The sequence below is a fragment of the Lynx canadensis genome, chromosome B2 (assembly GCF_007474595.2).
Source record: "Lynx canadensis isolate LIC74 chromosome B2, mLynCan4.pri.v2, whole genome shotgun sequence".
In the NCBI taxonomy this organism is placed as follows: Eukaryota; Metazoa; Chordata; class Mammalia; order Carnivora; family Felidae; genus Lynx; species Lynx canadensis.
In genome coordinates, this window is record NC_044307.1 from 42,060,767 (window position 1) to 42,083,329 (window position 22,563).

Genomic DNA, 22,563 nt, shown 5'->3' on the forward strand with positions numbered 1-22,563 from the left:
GTCTGGGCAAAGGGGGGCGGATGGGTAATTTTCGGGCTGTGAACCTAGGTGGGGGTCGAGCTTCCCCTTTACGGGTAGGGGGGCAGGCTTTGCTACACGTCCCAGGGGAAGGCCCGAGGGGCACGCGGGGCAGCGGGAGAGGCGCCGAGACTGGGCCTGTCCCCGCCCCCAGGGCGTTCCAAGGGCGGGGTCCAGGCGGGGACAAGCCGGGTCTGATTTTTAAGCGGCCGCTAGTGGTGAGGAGCGCAGAGGCTTGGGGCAGCCGGGCTGCGAGGAGGCCGCGGCGCGGGGGGCGAGTGGAGCCGGCGGCAGCGGCGCTGGGTCGGGAGGCGCAGCGGCGAGGCGGACGAACCGGCGGGGTCACTAGCCAGAGGTCTCCGCACTGGAATTCGATATTCATTTATCCAGGGTTTACCCTCCTCTTTTTTTTCTTAAGCAATTTTAAATATCCACATTTTTTCCCGTTTTAATTTATTTTTGCTTCCCATTCCCCGCTTAAATCGGGCCGACCGTTTGGGGAGATTGCTCCTTTACTTCTCCAAATCACTTCGGATTTTGGAAACCAGCAGAGAGAAGAAAGAGGTAGCAAGAGCTCCAGAGAGAAGTCGAGGAAGAGAGAGAGACGGGGTCAGAGAGCGCGCGCAGGCGAGCGAGCAACGACAGGGACAGGGGCAAAGTGAGTGACCTGCTTTTGGGGGTGACCGCCAGAGCGCGGCGTGAGCCCTCCCCCTTGGGATCCTGCATCGGACCAGCAGCGCTGACGGACAGACAGACAGACACCGCCCCCCGCCCCAGCGCCCACCTCCTCCCCGGCCGGCGGCCGAGGGTGGACGCGGCGGCGAGCCGCGGGCAAGAGCCGGAGCCCGCGCCTGGAGGCGGGGTGGAGGGGGTCGGGGCTCGCGGCATTGCAGTGAAACTTTTCGTCCAACTTCTGGGTTGTTCTCGCTCCGGAGGAGCCGTGGTCCGCGCCGGGGCAGCCGAGCCGAGCGGAACCGGGAGAAGTGCTAGCCCGGGCCGGGAGGAGCCGCAGTCGGAGGAGGGGGAGGAGGAAGAAGAGAAGGAAGAGGAGAGGGGGCCGCGGTGGCGACTCGGAGCTCGGAAGCCGGGCTCATGGACGGGTGAGGCGGCTGTGTGCGCAGACAGTGCCCCAGCCGCGCGCGCGACCCAGGCCCTGGCCCGGGCCTCGGCTCCGGGAGGAAGAGGAGCCCGCCTAGGCGCCGAGGAGAGCGGGCCGCCCCGCAGCCCGAGCCGGAGAGGGAGCGCTAGCCGCGCCGGCCCCGGCCGGGCCTCCGAAACCATGAACTTTCTGCTCTCTTGGGTGCATTGGAGCCTTGCCTTGCTGCTCTACCTCCACCATGCCAAGGTAAGCGGCCGTGCCCACCAGGCGTCGCGGGCCGCTTGGAGCGCCTCTCCCCGCTGGGGACGTGCGTGCGAGCGCGCGCGTGGGGGCTCCGTACCCCACGAGGGTCCTTGGGCACCGGGCGCGCGGCTACCCCCTCAATCCTCGTACGTGTAGGGGGAGGGGGCGCGCGCTAGGTGGGAGGGCACCAGGATAGAATCTCACCGCCCACGCGGGCCCTGCCCACCCACCAGAGTCACCGCACGTACGATCTGGGCCGACCAGCGGAGGGCGGGAGCCGGAGGAGGAGGCCGAGGGGGCTGGGCTTGCGCTGCCGCCGGCGGCTGAAGTTTGCTCCTGGCCGCTGGTCCCCGACGAACTGGAAGTCCGGGCAGCGGGGGCGGGAGCCGGAGCCCAACGGGCAGGGGGGTGCCCAGACCTTGGACCGAGGGAGGGCTGAGAGCGTGGAGGGGGCAGGGCGCGGGCGAGAGAGGGGGCTTGCTGTCACTGCAGCTCGATCTCTTCGGCCCTCGCCACGAGTTTGAGAAAAGTTTCGGGGTGGATTGCCGAGGGGACCCCCGGTCTCCGCCGGGCCACCTGCGCCAAGGCACCCCCGCCCGTCCCCGCTCGCGTCCCGCTCGGTGCCCGCCCTCCCCCGCCCGGCCGGGCGCGCGCGGCGCGGAGCCGATTACATCAGCCCGGGCCTGGCCGGCCGCGTGTTCCCGGAGCCTCGGCGGCCCGAGCGGGGAGCCCCGGGCGGCGAGCGGCGCCCCTCCCCCCGCCGGCCCTCCACGGGAAGGTGACCTCTCGAGGTATCCCTAGCCAGAGGATCTGGAGAACCCCCCCCCCCCCACCGTCCCCAGCCCCTAGCCCTCTCCTGTGCTAGGAGGAAATTTCTTGACACCCCTTCCCCATTTCTTCCCTAAAGTGGAGACAAGCCCCTGCCACCTTTCTACTTTTCACTACCCTCTGATGAGAAGACCCGTGTAACCCGCCTCTGACCCCAGCGGCCAGGGAAAGGATGATCACTGTCAGAGGTCGGGGTGCAAGGGCCCACCCTGGTGCTTTGTCAGACTACCTAAAGTCCGGACTCGGTGACAGTCTGCTTTGCTCCCCTCCCCCACACTTCCGAGCTGTGCCTTTAGCTTTTATGGGGATGGGCTAAGGGAGGAATTAAATAGTGTCATTATTCCACTTTACACTTTTTGGAAAAATGGCTTAAATTTTGCTGTGATATGGATAGTGTGGGACCAGCTTTCCCCGCACCTTTGGAAGGAGCTCCTGCCAGCCTTGCAAACACACTTTGTCCTGGTGAAATAGGGGGTGTTGGAGCAGGAGCAGGTGGTTTTTTGGAACTCCAAACTTGCCCACCCAACTTGCTTCTCAGAGTCACAGAAGGGGTCCTTTTATGCTCTTCTCTTGTACCTTTCCTCAGCCAGAGTCCCCTTGGAGAGAGGCAGAAGGAAGGAAATGGGCTGGGGTCCCTGCTGCCACTCTGAGTTCCTCAGACGCTGGCACAAAGGCCTTGGCTCCAGGCCTCCAAGGAGGGGGGGGGGAGGGGGAGGAATGGCAGCCTGGCCACACTGTGACCTTCAGAGGCCCCCAGAGAAGGGCACCTGGCCTCTCCCTGCCTAGAGCCACCCCTCCCAGTGCCCCCTGGCCTTGGAGGGGGTTAAGAAGTTTCTGTCCCCTTTCCTCATTGGGGCCCAAGAGGAGCGGAGGACATAGAGAGAACATTGGCAGAAGGAAACCAGAGGGTATCGTTGGGATGGGTGAGAGGCAAAGTGGAGACTCCAGGGGGTCCCTGAGGGAGAGCTGCAATGGAAGTCTATCCAGCTGGGATCCTGGAAACTGTTACCTGACCTTGGCCCTAGGGACAAGGCTGGGGGATCTGGGGTGCCCTGGGGATGTGTGGGAAGGAGACAGACAGACAGACAGACAGTGAGACTCTGTCAGGGGGGTCTGCAGTTCCGTGGGCTGGAGTACAGTTCTGCTGCTGGGGATCTGCCCCCAAAGAAGGGCAAGTGAGGTGGCCAGCTGGTGAGAACCAAAGGCCTCCTTGAAGGGCTGGGAGAAGCCTTTGCCTGCTCCTAGCTGTCAGGTCCACATGGTTGGGCTTGTTGACCTTCACAGCTTGTGGGGAGGGGAGGAATGATCTCGTGGGGGTGGGGAGGGATGGGGAGGATAGGGGAAGCCTCAGGCCTAGGAGGTGCAGGGGGCCCCCTAGGGGCTGGGTAGTGCTAAGGCATAGAAGGCTTTCCTGGTTGCCTTTGAGGAGAGTGCACAGCCAGGTGAGAGGGGCTTGGGACCCCCTCAGTCTGGGAGGGAGAAGAAACCAGAGAGTGAGGTGGGAGTGTGAGGCTTGGGGCTCTGGAGATACATTCAGGCTCTGGGGAGATTTGTGTGCTGGGAGCAATGGGCTCTCCCCTCCTGCAGGGTTTCCTCCCTGGTTTTACCATCTAGACAACCTGTGGGTTTGCTGAATATACCTGAGGATATCTGCTGAATGTTCCCGAGGAAGGAGGAGTTTGGATGGGGGAGGGTGGTTGGCGCCCTTCGTTCCTCTGCACCCCCCCGCCCTCCCCAGCACCAGCTCACCCTGGTATTTGTCATGTCAGCAAGAGAAGGTCACCATGTTGTTTTTCTCGCCCCCAGTCTTTCCTTCCTGCCTCAGTCCAAATTTGTCCTCCTATTTGACCTTAATACTTACCGTGGCTTTGGACCAGGGAGTCAGGGGTCTGAGAAAATTAACTTAACTCAGCAATGGACCGTTGTGGCCAGGGGTGTGTGTGGGCGGGGGATGGGGAGTGGGGGGGAGCTAGGAGGGAGGTAATGTGGGGAAGGGGCGGGGACCTGGACAGCACAGCATTCTGGTGTTTTTCTCCTGTATTTTTAGTTTCCCACCCCCCAATATCTGCTTAGTTTCTTTCTTCCTTCAGAATTAGAGCAGTGCAGGGGTGGAGGGCATGCTCTGTGCTGTGGGGAGCCCTGCAGGTGCCTTGTTCCACCCAGCAGCCTTGGAGAAGCCAGAGGCTGCCGCCTGGGCGGGTGGCTGGGCCTTTGCATCCTGCTCATGCCCGTGTTTTGCTCTTTGTTTTGTCCTCAGTGGTCCCAGGCTGCACCCATGGCAGATGGAGAGCACAAACCCCACGAAGGTGAGTCCCCCTGGCTCTTGGGTGGGGTACCTGTCTCCCCAGGGGATGGGTGGGGAGGACCAATTCCTTTCTTTCAGGGCTATGGGGGCAGGAAGGGGTGCAGGGATGGGGATCAAGAAGGGAAGAGGGGAGCACCATGAGAGTAACCCTTTGTTCTGGAGGACTCTCTTTCCTAGTCAGGCCTCTGCTACAAATAGGACGTGTTGCCTTTTCCTTCTGCTCTTTCCAGTAAAATTTTACTTGGAGAGGCAGCCGTGAGCACAGACCAGGAAGGCAGTGTTCAAAGATCCCTGGTGTCAAGGGAGGTGTCCCTTGTCCCACCTGCCCTCAGGGGAGGATGGGTATTCTCTGTCACATCCAACCCAGCTGCATCACACCTGTGGGGCCTCTGTGGAGGGGGCTGTGACCCTTGCTGTCCAGTGAACTAGCTGTGCGTGAGCTGGAGGTGCAGGGGGGCCCCACCTCGTAGGACCCCTCCCCACAGTCTGCATTCCTTAGCGGGTGGAGAGAAGGCCCTACAATCTCCTCTGCCCTCTGGGTGGGATGGGTTTAGGTGCTGTGAACTTCCCTCGTGGGCCAGCAGAGGGCTGGCTGTAGCTCCCAGGTGCCCCGCCCCCTGCCCAACTAGAGTCCGCCTGCCTTTTGTTCCTCTGTGGTTTGGAGCCGGGACCCTCCCATTTCTCCAGGGAAGCCCTGGCTCTCCCCCAACACTGAATGCGGCCTCTGCTTCAGCCTGGGGGAGGAATGCCTGATGCCACTCCCCCAGCTCCCCACCCCTGAGGAGAGAAGGCCCTGGGGTCTTCCTTGGGGCTCGTTTTCTGACCCAAATCCAGCGTGGCCCAGGGTAGTGGCCAGGGGCGGTGTTTGCACTCCCTGGTGATGCCCAGCCGGTTCTGCCTCCTTCCCTCAGGAGCTCTTTCCTTGGCCCGGGGCCTGGCTTCCCAGCCACTCCACAGCTTGTGCCACTCATAGCTCCTGGCTCCCAGTGTGTGCCCACCCGCCATCGGTCTCTCGGTGGTCTCTGTGGTCTGGGAGAGGCAAGCAAATGGTCTTTGTTTGCTTGGGGAAAAGATTGTCTTCAAGAAATAAGGAAAAGCAAGACAGCTTGATGTTGGAGTAGACGTATGTTTATGGCCTGTGCAGAAGTGGGACGGTTTTCCTTAGAGGCAGTGGCTGGGGCGTGAAGGGTTTGGGTGAGGTTCTCGCCTCTACCTTCCTCCGCCGCACGGCCCTTAGGGATTCCAGGGAGCTTTTCCAAGGAATTCCTCGCCTGTGTCTTTTTAGCTTCAGCAACCCACGGCCACGGCCCAGGCCAGACCTTTCTGCTTTCCTGTCTTGGGTGGGGCCCCAAACCTGGCCACCTGTGTCCCCAGCCATAACACAGTGTCAGGTCAAGAATTCTTCAGTCATCTTCGATATAGACTTGGATTAGAAAAGGGCTTCTTCAGATCCCTGGGCTTCATTCTTTTTGAAGGTGCTTTGCCTTAACCCCTCTGAGGGTGGAGGAGAGAATTCTATGCCTGTTGTCTGCATAGGGGAAGTAGATCTCAGGCAAGGCCAGGGACTATCCTGCTGTTGTCACAACTGTGGCCTTCCCCTCAGCTCCCAAATTTCAACCCACCTATTGTGTATATGCCCCTCAACCCTGCTCCCCGGGGCTCATCTTCCTTTACCCTCTGGAGGGAGGGGGAGGCTCAGCTTGTTTCTGGGAGAGGCAGGCTAGGAGGCGGCCCTTCACATGCCTTGGTGAGGTTCCAGACTGTTACCTGGGCTGACAAAGAATGCTTATTCACAGGGCTGGAAAGGGAAGACAAAACCCCACATTTCAGCCTCGCTCTCAGTGTCTTTAAACATGCCCCCCCCCCCCCCGCCAACCCATTTACACAGATGTGCAGTCTGAGGCCCAGAGAGGGAGGAACTGGCCCAAGGTTACACCAAGTCATGGCCTGAGCTTGGACTACTTCATGGCCTGGGTGCTGCTCCTTCTTCCTGTGCAGGGGAAATACATTTCAGGGACAGGATTACTGTGTGGTGTGTGTGTGTGTGTGTGTGTGTGTGTGTGTGTGTGTCAGAGAGAAAGGGAGAGAGGGAGAGTGGCAGTCTGGGCCACAATTTGGAGTCCTCAGTCCAGGTCCTGATTGCATCTATTCTCAAGGACCCCGCCCCTGTGGCCTAGAATTACCCCTTCATGCTCCAGTGCACCCCAGGCTCCACGGCCGGCCTGGGAAGCTGTCTTTACCCTGCTCTTCCTCCAGATCAGCTTCTAGAAACGCTCCGTGGCTGCAATGGCAGCACCGTTTTTTCCATGATGCAAGCAGTTTGCCCTCTTGGGCGGGGTTATCGGTGGCTGGCAGGGCCTGCATAGTGTGCCCACCCACTGCCACCTGCTGATTCCCGGCTGGCCCAGGCCCTGTGCTGATGCTTACCGCTTTCCCAGCCTGCGTCTGGGGAGGGGTCTGGCAGGTGGCACAGCGCCCCCTGCGGTGCTTCCCCTCTGTTTTCACACGATGTCGCTTGCCTTGGGAAGGCTTCCATGGCAGAACTGATTTGAACTCTTAACGCTTAGCGAAGTGTGGCCTTGGGGCGAGTTACTCAGCCTCTCTGAACCTCCAGTTCCCTCTTGGTAAAATGGGCCTCCTACTGGAACCTGATGGTGTCGTGCAGGGAGAATTGTTGGCCATGAAAACTATGGGCTACTGCACACCTTGCTCAGCATATAATAAGTGCTCATTAATTGGCTGTTGGGGTGGAGGGTGGTGTGGCAGAGGTCGTAGGAAAACGGGAAGTAGGTTTGCCAAGCTGGCTGTCACCCCTCAACAAGTAAACTCGTGCTCGAACTGTGTCCTGGCATCGAGGCTGACCCAAGAATGCGCTCGGCTGTCATGGCGAGGCAGCGGGATCACATGTGGCAGGTTATCTCTGGCAGAACCTGACAGCCTGGTGTGATCTTTGGAATAAAACCAGGCCTTCATCAGTGCTGATGGTGGAAAGCTTAGGGAAGGATGCCAACCACAGCCGGAGGGACCTGGGTTAGAGTTTTGGAAGGACCGGCCCGAAAGTGGGCACCTCTCACAGGCACTCTGAGGGGCGGCCTTCCCAAGCTGGGTGGAGTTAGTAGCCGGCCATCTCGCGTGTGACCTGCTGGGCTCACGTGTCACCCCATCCCACGCAGTGGTGAAGTTCATGGATGTCTACCAGCGCAGCTACTGCCGTCCCATCGAGACCCTGGTGGACATCTTCCAGGAGTACCCTGATGAGATTGAGTATATCTTCAAGCCATCCTGCGTGCCCCTGATGCGATGCGGGGGCTGTTGCAATGACGAGGGCCTGGAGTGTGTGCCCACGGAGGAGTTCAACATCACCATGCAGGTGGGCATCGGCAGGGAGCGGGGGTGGGAGGGGGGGTTAGACTTGGGGAACAGGTGGTCCCAGGCCCTTTGCTGGGCAGCTCTTGAGAGGAGGAGCCAGACTTGACTTGCTCCGCTCCTGCCCCTGGGTCCGTCGCAGGGACGTGTGGGGGAGTCTTGCTTTCTTTGGAGAAAAAGATGCCTACATTCCCCAGTCCCACAGGGGCTGACGCCTGTGACAGGAGGCCTTCTCTTCCTCTCTTGGAGGAAGAGGGCCCTTCCTCTTTGGGGGCTCTATCTGGGAAGCTGGATGAGCCTGGTCCATGGAGAGGTTTAAAAGCCAGTTGTTTGGTGCTTCGCAGCGACAGGGCACATCTCAGCTTGAACAGGGTGGGAGGGAGCTCTGAGACCCCAGGGAGGGTGGCTCTTGGGTAGCTACCAGGGATGAGGGTAAAGCCTAGAGGAAATAAAAGGAGGGGAGGGATTGGGACCGGTGAGAACCCAGGACCTGAATTCCCAGCCTGGCCAACCCGTGCAGCCATGTCTGCCCTCAAGAAGAACAGGGGCTCCTTGAGATCAGCAGGGTTGGGGACGTTGGGGTGGGCCCGAGGCTCTTTCTGGCGGAGCCCCTGGTCCCTCCTACCTCTGTCCCCCACCCCTGCTCTGTAGAACCCCTGGGTGCTGAGTGGCAAGAGCCATGGGGTGTCCCATCTGGGTATGGCTGGCTGGGTCACTAACCTCTGTGATCTGCTTCCTTTCCCTCTAGATTATGCGGATCAAACCTCATCAAGGCCAGCACATAGGGGAGATGAGCTTCCTACAGCATAGCAAATGTGAATGCAGGTGAGGATGGGGTCACGGGCTCATTCGTTCAGCACGTGGCGGCGGGGTTGAGCACGTGCCACGTGTTGGCCCATGTCCACCTTCCCACTGTGGCACCTTGGGCGACTTTTTACCTCACTGTGCCTCAGTGTCTACATCTGGAAACGGGCATAATAACGCTAGGTACCCCATAGCATCGTTAGAAGGATTAAATGCGTTAGTTTGCGTCAAGAGATTAAAAGTGCGTTGATATGTCATAGTAGTATGTGACTCTTCTTGTTGGTCTCATCACCATCTCAACCCTTCTCTGTTTTGTTCTTCTCTTTTTCTCTGCCCGCTGCAGACCAAAGAAAGATAGAGCGAAAGAAAAGTAAGTAGCCATGACTTTAGCTCCTCTCCCTCTCCTTGGCCCGTTATCTTGGTTTGGGGTTCTTGGCTTCCTCTGTCGGGGGGGGGGGGCGGTGTGTGTGGGGGGTTCTGATGGCTTCACTGGGTCAGGGAGTTGGTCTCCTGAGGACTTGTGGTGGTAGTAGTGGGATTGAGCAGACTCGAGGATTATGTCTCTAGAATTAGGGACAAAACCCAGCCTGGAGCCTGGAGCTTCCTTTGGAAGAGACAATGCATTCCAGGTCTCCGGGTCATTCCTGGCCGGGACTTGAAGTTTTGGTGTGTCAGGGGGCAGTGCGGACACTGGGTCCCTGGCTTGCTCTAGTCTCCCATCACCCACCGCAGGGAGAGGGAGTAGGTGACAGAGAGACCTTTTGTGTGCCAGGGGAAACGGCCTCTTACGGCGGCCGCTGTGGTGGCGCAGTTGGACTTGGGTCCGGCTGAGATGTTTCCTTGGTGATGCCCTCCTGTAGCAGTGAGGCAGGCCAGAGACACTCAGCCCTCCTGGCCAGGGAGAAGTGAGTTGAATGTTGGTCATTTTCTGAGGCTTCCAGTTGCTCAGTGTGGAGGGTTGGGTCAGGATGGAGCAGGGGGGCATAGTCTGGGGGCAGTGAGGCTTCAAAACTGGGTGAGCAACTGGCAAGGGGGCAGGCCTGCAGGGAAAGAGAATGAGAGAGAGCACCTGTGCCCTTTCCTCCCCCACCTCACCATCCCGTCTGCCCCCAAAGCTCTAGGGACATAGAAACTCCTAGGCCCCAGCCCCTTACCTCTTCCCTAAGTCCCCAACTTCCAGAATTGCTGTGGCTACCAGAGCAGTGGTTTGGGAGAGCAGGCTCAGAGAGAGAGAGCGAGAGAGAGTGAGTTTGTGTGTGTGTGTGTAGACCTTCCCCTTTCCCAGCGCTTTCTCCTGGAGGGAATAGTCTGGCCCTTCTTCTCAGTGCCTTCCCCTCATTTCTTCCCCATGTGGCAGACATTCTGGGCATCCTCTGGCCTGGCAGGTGTGGAGAGTGCTGGTTCCCTTGAGGGGGACAGGCTTCAGCCTGCCCCCCTTGCCGGTTTCCCAAATGCCTGCTTTGCCCACAGGGAGAGTGGGGGGCTCGCCTGGGCTCGGAAGAGAGTCTGGTGAGATGGTGTAGCAGGCTTTGACAGGCTGGGGAGAGAACTCCCTGCCAAGTAACGCCCAGGCTCCTCCTCCCATGCCTCCCTAACTCCCACCCCACCCTACCGCCTGCCTGGGGCTCTGAGGGCACCCGTCCCCGCCTCTCCGCCCAGGGTATGGCTGGGCAGGCTGGCGCCTTTCATGTGCCGCCCTTGGTCTTGTGCCAGCTCCCAATGTAGCTCCCCCCCCCCCCCCCCCCCCCCCCACACTGGGATTTGCAGAGGCGGGGCCCCTGGAGAGACCCCTTTGCTGTTGCACTGGGAAATGAAGGCAGGTGCCTGAAGCACAGCCTGCCACCCCCCACCTCTGCTCCCATCGCATCAAGTCTCTGCCCTCCCCAAACTCTGGCCTACCTTTTACAGTCCCTGACCTTCAGGGTCACACTTGCACAGGGTTCTGGACAAAGATCCTGCCCAGGGGGCTTTGTCCCCTGCCAGGAGCTGCCAGGAGCATGCAGGCCTTTGGGTCCTGTGCCCTCCACCCAGCCTCTGCTTCCCATCCAAGCATTGCCGGAGGCTGGGTTGGCCACCCTAGGGTGGCCAAAACGAGAAGAAGGAGCCATTGAGTGTCTGCTACCCCAGCCTGTGCGTGTGTGTTCGTGTGCAAGCTCTTTCCTGGAGTTCCCTAGCCTCCCGATGCCTCGTTCCGGGAAGTGTGCCCTCCTCACTGCTTCTTTTCCTCTCCCCTTCCCCCTCGCTCTCTCTTTGTCTGTCTCTGTTTTTTTATTTTCCAGAAAATCAGTTCGAGGAAAGGGAAAGGGGCAAAAAAGAAAGCGCAAGAAATCCCGGTATAAATCCTGGAGCGTGTACGTGGTGCCTCCGCTGTCTCATTGCCTGGAGCCTCCCTGGCCCCCAATCAAAGTCCCGCCTGCAGGACCCCCTAACCCTGCCCCTGCCTTCCTCTCCCGGCTTTCCTCCTCCTCTCCCCCCAGTGTCTCTCTCTCACTCTCGCTCCACTAATTGGCACCAGTGGCTAGACCTGGTGGTGGTGGTGCTGGTCCGGGGTCGGGGTGGGCAGGTGGGCAGAGCGGGCCTGGGGGATTCAAGGAGGGGACACCGGCTTGGCTGGGCACCACCTTTCTCTCACCCACTGGGCACTGGTGGCGGGCCCACGTTGGCACGGGTGCCAGGCACTGGTGCCTGCTCACCCAACTGGTTTCCGCTGCTCCAGGCTTCTGCACTTGTCTGGAAGCTGAGGGTGGTGGGGAGGGCAGACGTGGCACGAGGAAGGGGCGCGAATGACGTGAGGCAGTGTATTGTCATCTGAGGGTGGGGTCAGGCACCATATGGCAGCCCCTTCTCGTGGATTTGGGGCCTCTGGAGGGGAGCCCCCTATTCTGGTCGAACCCACGGCACTCAAAGAAACCTCCCTGTCGGTTTGGAGGCTCTTCCTCTGGGTCGGAGGCTGTGGTGGGCCCTTTGGTCACCAGTGGCCTGGCCGTGGGCGCTGCCTCCGGGCTTGGCCTGCCGACGTATCCCACTTCGGCCCACCTTTGGTGGAGGGGCCTGGGCGTGAGTCCTTGCACGGGGAGAAGGCGGCTCAGATTGCTGTCGCCAGCAGGTGGAGAGTCAATGTGTGCTCCTTCTGGGGTGGTGGCTGTTGGGGGCCCTGTGGCTCAAGGCTTGTACTTGTCCCCAGGGGACAGCAGTCCCCTTATGGTGGCCCTCTCCTTGCACTCTCTGCCCATCTATGTCTGCCTCTTCCTGCAGGCAGGCTTCCTAGCCAGTGCTGCCTCTTTCCGCCGCTCTCTCTGTCTTCTGCTGCAGCACTTGGATCCTTCCAGGGCATGGAAGGGTATGGGGGCCAACAAGCTGGGTGGGGGCGTAGCTGCAGACTGTTAGGGGGTGTTGCATGGTTTTTTTTTTTTTTTTTTCTCTCTCTCTCTGCTGATGCTCTAGCTTAGATGTCTTTCCTTTTGCCTTTTTGCAGTCCCTGTGGGCCTTGCTCAGAGCGGAGAAAGCATTTGTTTGTACAAGATCCGCAGACGTGTAAATGTTCCTGCAAAAACACAGACTCGCGTTGCAAGGCGAGGCAGCTTGAGTTAAACGAACGTACTTGCAGGTTGGTTCCCAGAGGGGGAGCGAGTCAGAGAGGGGCTTCACACAGAGACCGGGAGAGAAAGGAAGAGAGAGAGAGAGTGCGCACGGGCGCATCTGAGAGGGGCCAGCTGCTTGCTCGGCTTCTAGCTGCCTGCCTGGTGACTGACCTCTGCCTTCTCTGCTCGCAAGGCCCCTGTGGTGGGCAGCAGGTGCTGGCCTGGCCTGGGAGGGCCTGTTCAGAGGTGGCCCTGGTTGCCTGAGGGGGCAGGCTGGTGTGGCTTAATGTGATGGTGTGGACGCAGGCTGAGTGTTGTGTCCTGTGGTCCTGAGGCGTCCTGTGGTGGCTGTTGGTCCTGATGTCGTTAGTACTACCTTTGCTGCTAGTATCGGGGGCCCTTCCTGGTGCGGGGGACGCTGCCGTCTACCAAGTGCAAACACTCTCGGGGGCCTTGCCACCACCCTCTGGAGTCCGCACCGCTGGGCATCTCATCCCCTTGGTGTCTCTCATAGGGGCAGGTCTGAGTCCCTCCTAGACTGGGGTCCCAGAGGGCACAGGCTCTGGCTGTTGGTTTAGGGTGGTTAAGATATTTAACATTTGGGGACACTAGATACCTTTCATACTCCAGTAGTCATGGTGACAGCCTCAAACAACCCACATATTTCCAGATGCCCCCAGGATGGGGTGGGGGGTGGGACGTGCCCACTTTCCTTTTTTTTTTTTTTTTTTTTTTATGTTTTTTTTATTTATTTCTGAGAAAGAGAGAGTGCGAGCGGGGGAGGGGCAGAGAGAGAGAGGGAGACGCAGAAACAGAAGCAGGCTCCAGGCTCCGAGCTGTCAGCACAGAGCCCGAGGCAGGGCTTGAACTCGTGAGCCATGAGATCATGACCTGAGCCAAAGTTGGACGCTTTAACCGACTGAGCCACCCAGGTGCCCTGGCGTGCCCACTTTCCTGACATTAGATTGTGAACTCCTCACGGCAGGGCCTGGCTTTTATTCACCTGTGTAACCCTCCAGGCCTCTGTACCACTGTCCTTTGACCACAGTGAGGACCTAGAAAGTGGCAAGTGTGCAAGTGAATATATGACTGAGTTCAGGGGGGAAGGTCAGGAGCACAGAGCCCTGACAGTTTGGCTGGCAATCTTGATGCCTTGAATGGAGCTTGTACCAGTCCGGCCTGGGCACAAAGGCTGGGAGCCCTCTGGGCCAGTGTAAACTTCACCTAGTGGGGGGCTTATGGGGACTCCTGGGCAGGGTCAGGGTACCCCCAGCTAGTCCAGATGTTCCATTATCAAAGTTCTTAGAATGTGCTTGCCTCCCCCACCCCCGTGTTCGTGTGGCTTGTGGATGTTCTGGGGGCGCTGGGGATGAGGCCCTGGGGTGTTTGTGCAGACTTCTGTCTGTCTTGGTAGTATGTGAAGACAGGAAGTGTATATGAGTGCTGGGCTTGGGCTCTGCCCACCTCCAGGGTCTGATGAGGGGTCTCCACATGCCCCAGGGGCCTCAGGGTAGATAAGGGACTTGTCATTTTAGGATTTCTGTGGTGATGATTCTGCAGAGAGATGTCTGGGATGGGGTGTCTGAAGTGACCTGGGGGCTGACAGAAGTCACCCCAACCTCTAGAGCCCTCCCCTGTAAGGGGGAGCTTCAGTACCCCAAATTGGAGGCTTAGGATCCTCATTCCCAGGCTCTCAGAAGGGCAGGGCCAGTTGTGATCTCTCATAGTAGAGAAGGTAAAAGATAATCAGCCCAGGAGCCAGGGGCATGACGAGAAAGTTCTTGGCGTCCCCTCTGCTTAGACAGGAGCTCTCACAGTCGATGATCGTCTCTCCCCCACCATCAATTACACAGCACGTGGGAAAGGAGGGGCACCCCGGTACCTGAGGCCTGCTGCTGCCAACATGCTCAAGAAAGATGGGGCCTGCAGCCGGAGCCTGGAGGGGAGGGCGTGGTGATGGGAGATGTGTCCCTCCCCGCCTCTCTGGCTCCCGCTCCCGTGGGAGCCTCACTTTCCTGGGGGCAGCCCCACCCCTTGCTTGGGGTCCTCTCCCCACTCTGTTGTCCAAACCAGCCCCATAGAGGCAGAGCTGAAACCCCTCTTTCTGCGGGGACTCTTTGTTGACTAACTCGGTCCAACTTTGGTCACCACTAGCTCTGAAATGTCAAGCAGGGACTGTTCTTTAGTTCGTGCTCATTTGTTGCCTGTGATGAAATGTCCCCTCGTCCTTGTCTTGTCTCGACTAGACTGTAAGCTCTGGAGGGCAGATGGGAGTCTGGACGTAGCTACTGTTCCAGCGGGGCCTCCGTGGGCAGGGGCTGGCTCTCCCCTCAACGCTGGGCTCCTCCGGGCAGAACGATGCTTTCACCTTCCTCTCTGCTGCAGGGACTCGGGCTCCCAGGAAGGGGAGGCTGCCTGCCTCACCGCCGCGTCCCCTCGCCTGGCCCTAACCCCCGGCCTCTGTTTCCCATCTCCCGCAGATGTGACAAGCCCAGGCGGTGAGCCGGGCTGGAAGAAGGAGCCTCCCTCAGGGTTTCGGGAACCAGACCTCTCACCAGGAAAGACTGATACAGAACGACTGACACAGAAACCACGCCGCCGCCACGACCACCACCACACCGCCATCATCGTCAACAGAACAATCCTTAATCCAGAAACCTGAAATGAAGGAAGAGGAGACTCTGCGCAGAGCACTTTGGGTCCGGAGGCCGAGACTCCGGCAGAAGCATTCCCGGGCAGGTGACCAAGCACGGTCCCTCTTGGAATTGGATCGCCATTTTATTTTTCTTGCTGCTAAATCACCAAGCCCGGAAGATTAGAGAGTTTTATTTCTGGGATTCCTGTAGACACACCCACCCACATACATACATTTATATATATATATATTATATATATAAAAATAAATATATATATTTTATATATATATAAAATATATATATTCTTTTTTTAAATTAACATTGCTAATGTTATTGGTGTCTTCACTGGATGTATTTGACTGCTGTGGACTTGAGTTGGGAGGAGAATGTCCCCACCCAGATCCCAACAGGGAAGAGGATGGGAGGAGAGACTCTGGCATGATCTTTTGGTCCCTCTCGGGAAGGCCAGGGTCCCCTCCCCTGCCCAGAAGCGTGCATGGCCAGGGCATGGGGGCAAATTTGGCCTGCTTTTGGGAACACCGACAAACCCAGCCCTGGCCCTAAGCCTCTACCCCGAGTCACATGGACAGACGACAGGTACAGGGACGAGGACGCTGGCTCTGACCAGGAGTTTGGGGAGCCTCAGGACACTGCTGTACTTTGGGGATCCTCTCCACATGCTGCACGGGCATCTTGCCCCCAGGGGCACTGCCTGCAAGATTCAGGAGACTGGGCAGCCTTCACCTCGTCTTCACTTGCTCTGAGATGCCCAGGAGGCTGCTGACAGATGTCTTGGCGAAGAGAAGAGAGACATTGATGGAGGAAGGGCCGCCTGGTGACAGCTTGTCCTCCAAGGGAAGGGCCTCCTGCCCTTCCCGGGTGCAGCCCAGGAGGGCCTGATGTCCTCAGACCATTGAAACCACTAGTTCTGTCCCCCCCCAGGAGACCTGGCTGTGTGTGTGTGAGTGGTTAACCTTCCTCTGTCCCCAGACCCGACCCTTCCCGCGGCACAGAGAGACAGGGCAGGATCCACGTGCCCACCGTGGAGGCAGAGAAAAGAGAAAGTGTTTTATATATGATACTTATTTAATACCCCTTTTTAATTAGAAATTAAAACAGTTAATTTAATTAAAGAGTAGGGTTTTTTTCAGTATTCTTGGTTAATATTTAATTTCAACTATTTATGAGATGTATCTCTTCTTGCTGTCTCTTGCACTCTTATTTGTACTGGTCTTTGTGTATAAAATTCATGTTTCCAATCTCTCTTTCCCTGATCGGGGACAGTCACTAGCTTGTCCTGAACAGATATTTAATTTTGCTAACACTCAGCTCTGCCCTCCCCTTTTCCCTGGTTCCCCACCACACATTCCTTTGAAATAAGGTTTCAATATACATCTACATACTATATATATATTTGGCAACTTGCGTTTTTGTGTATATATATATATATATATATATATGTTTATGTATATATGTGATTCTGATAAAATAGACATGGCTATTCTGTTTTTTATATGTAAAAACAAAACAAGAAAAAATAGAGAATTCTACATACTAAATCTCTCTCCTTTTTTAATTTTAATATTTGTTATCATTTATTTATTGGTGCTACTGTTTATCCGTAATAATTGTGGGAAAAAAGATATTAACATCACATCTTTGTCTCTAGTACAGTTTTTCGAGATATTCCGTAGTACATATTTATTTTTAAACAACAACAAAGAAATACAGATATATCTTAAAAAAAGCATTTTGTATTAAAGAATTTAATTCTGATCTCAAAGCTCCTCCTGGTTTCTCCTTCTCCATTGGGTCCTTGTTCTGGACTCCCTCCTGCCCCCTTTCTCTCCTCCCTTGGGGAAAGTGGCATTTTGTCTTAGGTCTGGGAAAAGGGTCCCAGGTAGGTAGGCGATGGCATGGCCCATCTTGTTGTGCTGGGGGCCAGGGTGCTTCCATTCTGGCTGAGCTGGTCCTGGGGGACCCCGTTCACCCTCTGCCATGATGTGGGGGGGATGGGCTCTGAAATGGGGGGAAGGAGAGACAGCACCTTAGACAGGAGCAAGGGCCTACCGGGAGCAGTGCTGCCTTCAGGAATCACATGATCCAGGCCCGGTCCTTTGGTTGAGGAAGGAACCGGCCATGTGTCTGAGCTTACTGCCCCGGGGGACAGGAGAGGGCTGAGTTTGGCTATGTGCCCTTGGCTGCAGTAGGCTAGGGAGTGGTAAGGGGGTGCTCACGGGGGCCTGTGACTCCACGGTGTTGTTAAGTTTTACATAGAGGGTCCGGGAGTTCCTTGAGCCCTTGGGAAATGGACTCACAGCCCTGGTTGTTCCTGAGAGGACTCCCCACCCCGTCTTGCTGCATAGGCCCTTCTCTCCTGCGGTCCTGGCCAGGGCAGAAGCTGTCTGGGTCTTTGGCATTTATGAGCAATGCTACCAAATCCATTTCCTCCTGCCTCTCTTTTATTCCTTCAAATCGTATTTACTGGGCCAGCTACCACGCTAGGGGCACGGATGCTGTTATAAATAAGATGATTCTGCTCCTCAACGATCTGGTGAGGGTGGGTGGGCGAGGAGTCACAGAAACAGTCTATAAATCTGTCGGTAGAAAGATACATAAGACGTGAGCGGGCATCTGATCCAGCTTGGCTGAATCTGGGGTCTTCTCTTGACCTGACCTCTTGGTAGCCCCATAAAGAATGGGCAGGAGAAGACAGAACAGGGAGGGGGGGAGGTTGAAGTAGATGGTCCAGGCGGAAGGGATGGTATGAGCAAAGGTATGAGAGGGGACTCAGGTGCATAGGGGTGAGGGATATTGACAGGAGAGGGGCAGGGTTAGCTTACAGGGAGTCTGCAATGCCAAGAGGCTCTGGCCTGTCGGGGATGAGCAGCATTTGAGGGGTTTTAAAAGGAGCACCCCAGCAGTGGGTCAGGAGGCAGGGAGGCCCAAAGGAGGCTGTTGCACCCCTCCAGGGGGAGGTGCTGAGGGGGTGGTGGTGACTTCTGCCTCTCCTGGCTACATTGTGAGGAAGACAGAAGGCAAGGCCCCTGACCCACAGAGCTTTTGATCTAGCAGCCACGCATCACACCTGCCGGCTTTTCCATTGGTTAACACAGAATCCACACCATAGCCCCGTGAGATAGAGGCTCTTGTCATCCCAAGTGAATATTTGCTGGAGCCTTCTAAACTGGCCTCCCAATTCTCCTCTCGCCACCGCCCCCCCCTTAAGTTGATTCTCACACAACAGCCAAAGTGAGCCTGTTAAACTGTGAGCCAAATCATGTCACCATTTGGCTCAAAACTCTGCAGAGACTCTATTTTACTCAGAGGAAAAAACAAAAGTTTACACAACAGCCTGAAAAGACCCTGTACTCTCCGGGCAGCCTCTACCTCCCTGCCTCTATGACTTCTGATCTGCCTTGGTCACTCAGCTCAACTACACTGGCCTCTCTGTTCCTCAGACTGCAGGCGCTCTCCCACCTCAGGGCCTTTGCACAGGCTGTCCCCTTTTCTTGGAGCACTCTTCTCCTAGATGGGGCAACGTGTGGCTCTCTTACTTTCAGTCTTGTTACCTTTTCAGTGAGGCTACCTTGACCACCGCGTTTACAACCAACACCCCTTCCTCACTCTGCACTTGGATGCTCCTTTTCACCATCCCTTCTTTTTTCTTACAGCGTGTGCCATCTTCTCGCTTACTCTAGAACTGAGAGGTCTAGTAGAACTGTAACGTGAGCCACATGTGTAATTTGAAATTTTCTAGGAGCCAGATTTAAAAAGTTAAAAAGAAACAGGTGAAATTAATTAAAAAAAAACGCTTTTTTTTAGGGCATTTATTTTTTGAGAGAGAGAGAGAGAGAGAGAGAGAGAGAGCGAGAGCAGGGGAGGGGCAGAGAGAATACTAAGCAGGCTCTGCACTGGCAGCTTAGAGCCCGATGTGGGGCTCGAACCCACGAGGTCACGTCCTGAGCCGAAATCAAGAGTCAGACACTCAACTGACTGAGCCACAGGCACCCCCGGGAGAAATTAACTTTAATAATATATTTTACTTAACCCCAACATATCTAAAAATACCATTCCAACATTTAATCAATATAAAAATTATTAAGGAGAGATTTCACTTTTGTGTGGTACAAAATCTCTGAATCTGCTGTGTATTTTGTTCTTATCACACACCGCAGTTGGGAACAGCCACATTTCAAGGGCTCAATATACACATGTGGCTAGTGGCTACCATTTTGGACCACGTGGCTCTAAAATTTCCTTTCTCTTTTGTCTGCCTCCCCCCTGACCCCCCCGCCACTCCCACTGGAATGCAGGCCACTCGAGGGCAGAGACTTTTGTCTGTTTTGTTCATCATTGTACCTCCAGCACCTAGAACAGTGCCTGGAACATAATTCATCCTCAGTTCACGTTTTTCAAGTGACTGCAAAACTGAGGCCTGGTGACTGAGGGTTTCATACCAAGGCTGTGGAGGTGAGTGAGGCCAGCAATGGTGGGGGTGGTTGGTGGAGGGGCTGACAGGTAGAGATGTGAACAGGGCTGGGCAAAGAGGGGACTCAGAGTAGGTGGTAGGGATTAGGGTCAGAGGCCTGTTGGTCAATGCCAGGCACTGTTTCCTCCTTTTAGCCACCCTGGAGATGGGGCTCATTATTTCTGCTTGGCAGATGGGAAGCAGGAGGCTCAGAGAAGGTAAATAACATGCCCGAATTTATGCACAGCCAGTAAATGGTCAAGCCAGAATTTAAACCAGCTTTCCTGACTCCAATTCTAGTGCTCTTTCCACCACACCATGGTTGCCCCAGGCTAAGGCAGAGCATCAACAAATAAAAATGAATCGTCTAGACTGAATACAAACAGCCAGAAGAAAAGTGGGACAGGGGGAGGATGTGGTGGTGGCCAAACCCAGGCTGAAATCCAGAGTTCCCCAAGTGTGGTAAGGCAAGGCAAGGCAAGATATGTCTCTAGGGGCTGGGGCTTGTCATTGGAAGATCCGAAACCTAAGCACGAAAGAAATTGCAACATGCAGACTTGGAGGAGAGAAGCAGTCTTTAAATAGACTATGGGGAAAAGAAGGCTAAAATGAAAATACTGCATCCCCCGGTTGTATAAGACCTGCTCATCCCCCACCCCAGAGGAAGGCCCAGTGCCAAGCTATCCCTGCTCATCTCCCCCTCGGGATTCACACCCTCCCCTCTGGCCTGACCACTTTTTTCCCTGGACATATCCACTTCCCTCCTGCAAGGAAGCTGGGTAGATTTATACAGACCTTGGTGATTCTGCATCAGTTTCATGTTAAGACCATTTTGGTGGCCTGTGTGCAAACATGGCTGCCAACTGTTCTTCCCATCCCTGTGCACACGTGTCGCTCCTCCCATCAAGAAGTAGAGTCTGTTTTCCTCCTTTGAATCTGGGCTGGCTGTATGACTTGCTTTGACTAGGAGGATGTGCCGAAAGAGCTGTTCTTGGACTTTTAGCCCTAGACTTTCAGGGACATTACAGTTTCCATTTTGTCCTCTTGGAAGGCAGCCGCCATGTTGTAAGGAAGCCCAACTACCATGTTGGAGAGAAAGGCCATGCAGAGAGACAGAGAGAGGCTGAGGCAGGAATGCTTCCCAGCTATTCCAACCACCCCAGGTTGAGGCACCAGACATATGAGCGAGGTCATTTTGGACTCTCTAGGCTTAAGGGAGCTGCTCTTGCCAACAACCATCTGTTGCCCAAATGTACACAGTTGTGAACAAATACATGGACTGTTGCTGTTTCAAGCTGTGAAGTTTTGGGATGGGTGTTACCTAGCGATTATAAATCATCCAACTAAACCATCACATCCTAGTGCTTGGACCTTTGTCCGTTCCTATCCATAGGGTTTTATTGGTATGTGTGATGGTCTCAGGGGGTAGAGCGAGGTTCAAGAAAGGAGGGATGTAGATATAACAGAATCAGAGACCAGGGGTCTGCCCTGGTAGGAAGCCTGGTGGGAAGAGTCAGGACAAGTGCTGCCCCAGGCAGGACAAAGTATTGTCCAATTTTGGGGGTGAGGAGAGCAAGTCAGTTCTAATGAGATCTCACCGGGAGAAAGTGGGCCTCATCTACAGCATGAGGGGAGAGGCTAGAGGATAAGAACAGGCTGAGAGAGAAGCATGAGGAATTTGAAGGAAAAACCTGTGGCATCTTTTCCTTCCCTTCCCTCCTTTCTCCCTCCCATCCTCAAGCATTTATGGAATACCAGGCATATGTGCTGTGCCTGGTATAGAATGACCTCTCTTTCACTAGGGGTGGCTTTAGCATAACACCAGCCTAGAGATGGGGGGTGGAGGAGGTGATCCTTGAGAGGCCCTGCAGGGCTGGACTCAGAATTGTTGGGAGAGAGACAACTCAGCCACATCCACGGGACATCATCCATCAGGACTCGGGAAATAGGGGAGGGGAGGGAAGGAATCAGTAAATATTTATAATATTTATAATCTGCCTGGAAAGGGAAAATGCAAGGCAAAGATAGGACCTGGCTGAGCATCTGCAGAGGAAGGGATGGAAGCCAATCGGAAGGGGGAAGAGCTCGAACGGCGGGGAGCAGTTGTTCAACGGCAAAGGAACCATCAGGCCTAGGAGCCTATGGAAGGAGGGTGGGGCCTGGGTCTCCTCAGGACAAGAGGGCTGAGATCTGAAACAGATTTTAAAAGGTCATTTTTGCCTTTTTTTTTTTTGAAAGTTTATTTATTTATTTTGAGACAGAGAGAGAGGAAGGGAGGGAGGGAGAGCACAAATGGGGGAGGTGCAGGGAGAGAGAGAGAGAGAGAGAGAGAGAGAGAATCCCAAGCAGGCTCCGTGCTGTCAGTGCAGAACCAGACCCGGGCTCAAACTCACGAGACTGTGAGATCATGACCTGAGGTAAAATCAAGAGTTGGACACTCAACCGACTGAGCCATCCCGGTGCCCCGGTTGTATTTGCCTTTGATGGTGGCGGGGTGGAAGGGGGGTAGCCTATTAATGAAAGAAGTAAAGTACTGCCCTCAGGTAGCTCCCAGTCTGAGGGGGTGACATGGCCCTTGCCCTCAGGTTGCGCCCTGTCCTCACAGAACTTCTGGTCTCAGGGAGGAGACAGAAGCCCTTCCAGCAGACGTTTCGTTGTCGATTAAGATGGAAACCACTCTCAAGAAGGCACTCCCTTGCCTTCATCTGGCCTGGTAGATGTTTGGAAACACCGGGTATCCGTGTCTGAGGAACTCTTTTCAGGGCCTGCACCCTTCTCCTTCTCTCTTCTCCCAACACACATTTACAGTCCCGCAAGGCTTCTCTTCCCACTTGTTAAGAGGCGAGCATAGCTCACCAGCCTGGGCCCTGACACACATCCCCTGTCAGCCTCTGGGTCTGGCTCCAAGTGGGACAGAAGCCAGCATGTGTCCTCCTCCTGGGGCCCTGCTTGTCTCCTCTGCTGGGGAGGTCTGAGAACCCCATTCACCACCTCCTCAGGCTGCAGGGAGACAGTGTCCCTGTTCCCCACCCTGTTTACAGCTATGCCATCATCGTAGGACTGGAAGTCTCTTGAGGCAACGGAGTGATGGTCTGTGAGGCCCTGCCTGGTGCCTCTGCAGAGCCCATCTGGGTTGCCCTGAGCCCCACCAAGACTTTGGACAGATCTAGGTTAGAATCCTGTGTCTGCCACTGGCTAAATTTCTTCTCTGG

At 56.0% G+C, this 22,563-nt stretch overlaps 1 protein-coding gene across 1 annotated transcript; it reads left to right on the forward strand.

Annotated features, from left to right (window-relative positions):
* Nucleotides 1-20: 20 nt before the first annotated feature.
* VEGFA (vascular endothelial growth factor A) lies at nt 21-16,663 on the forward strand. The gene is made up of 9 exons (XM_030317073.1): nt 21-74; nt 587-1,363; nt 4,446-4,494; nt 7,667-7,863; nt 8,608-8,684; nt 9,007-9,033; nt 10,943-11,014; nt 12,139-12,270; nt 14,725-16,663. Exons 1-9 carry the CDS (start codon nt 21-23, stop codon nt 14,744-14,746), a joined length of 1,407 nt encoding a protein of 468 aa, XP_030172933.1. The 3' UTR covers nt 14,747-16,663.
* The last annotated feature ends 5,900 nt before the right edge of the window (nt 16,664-22,563 follow it).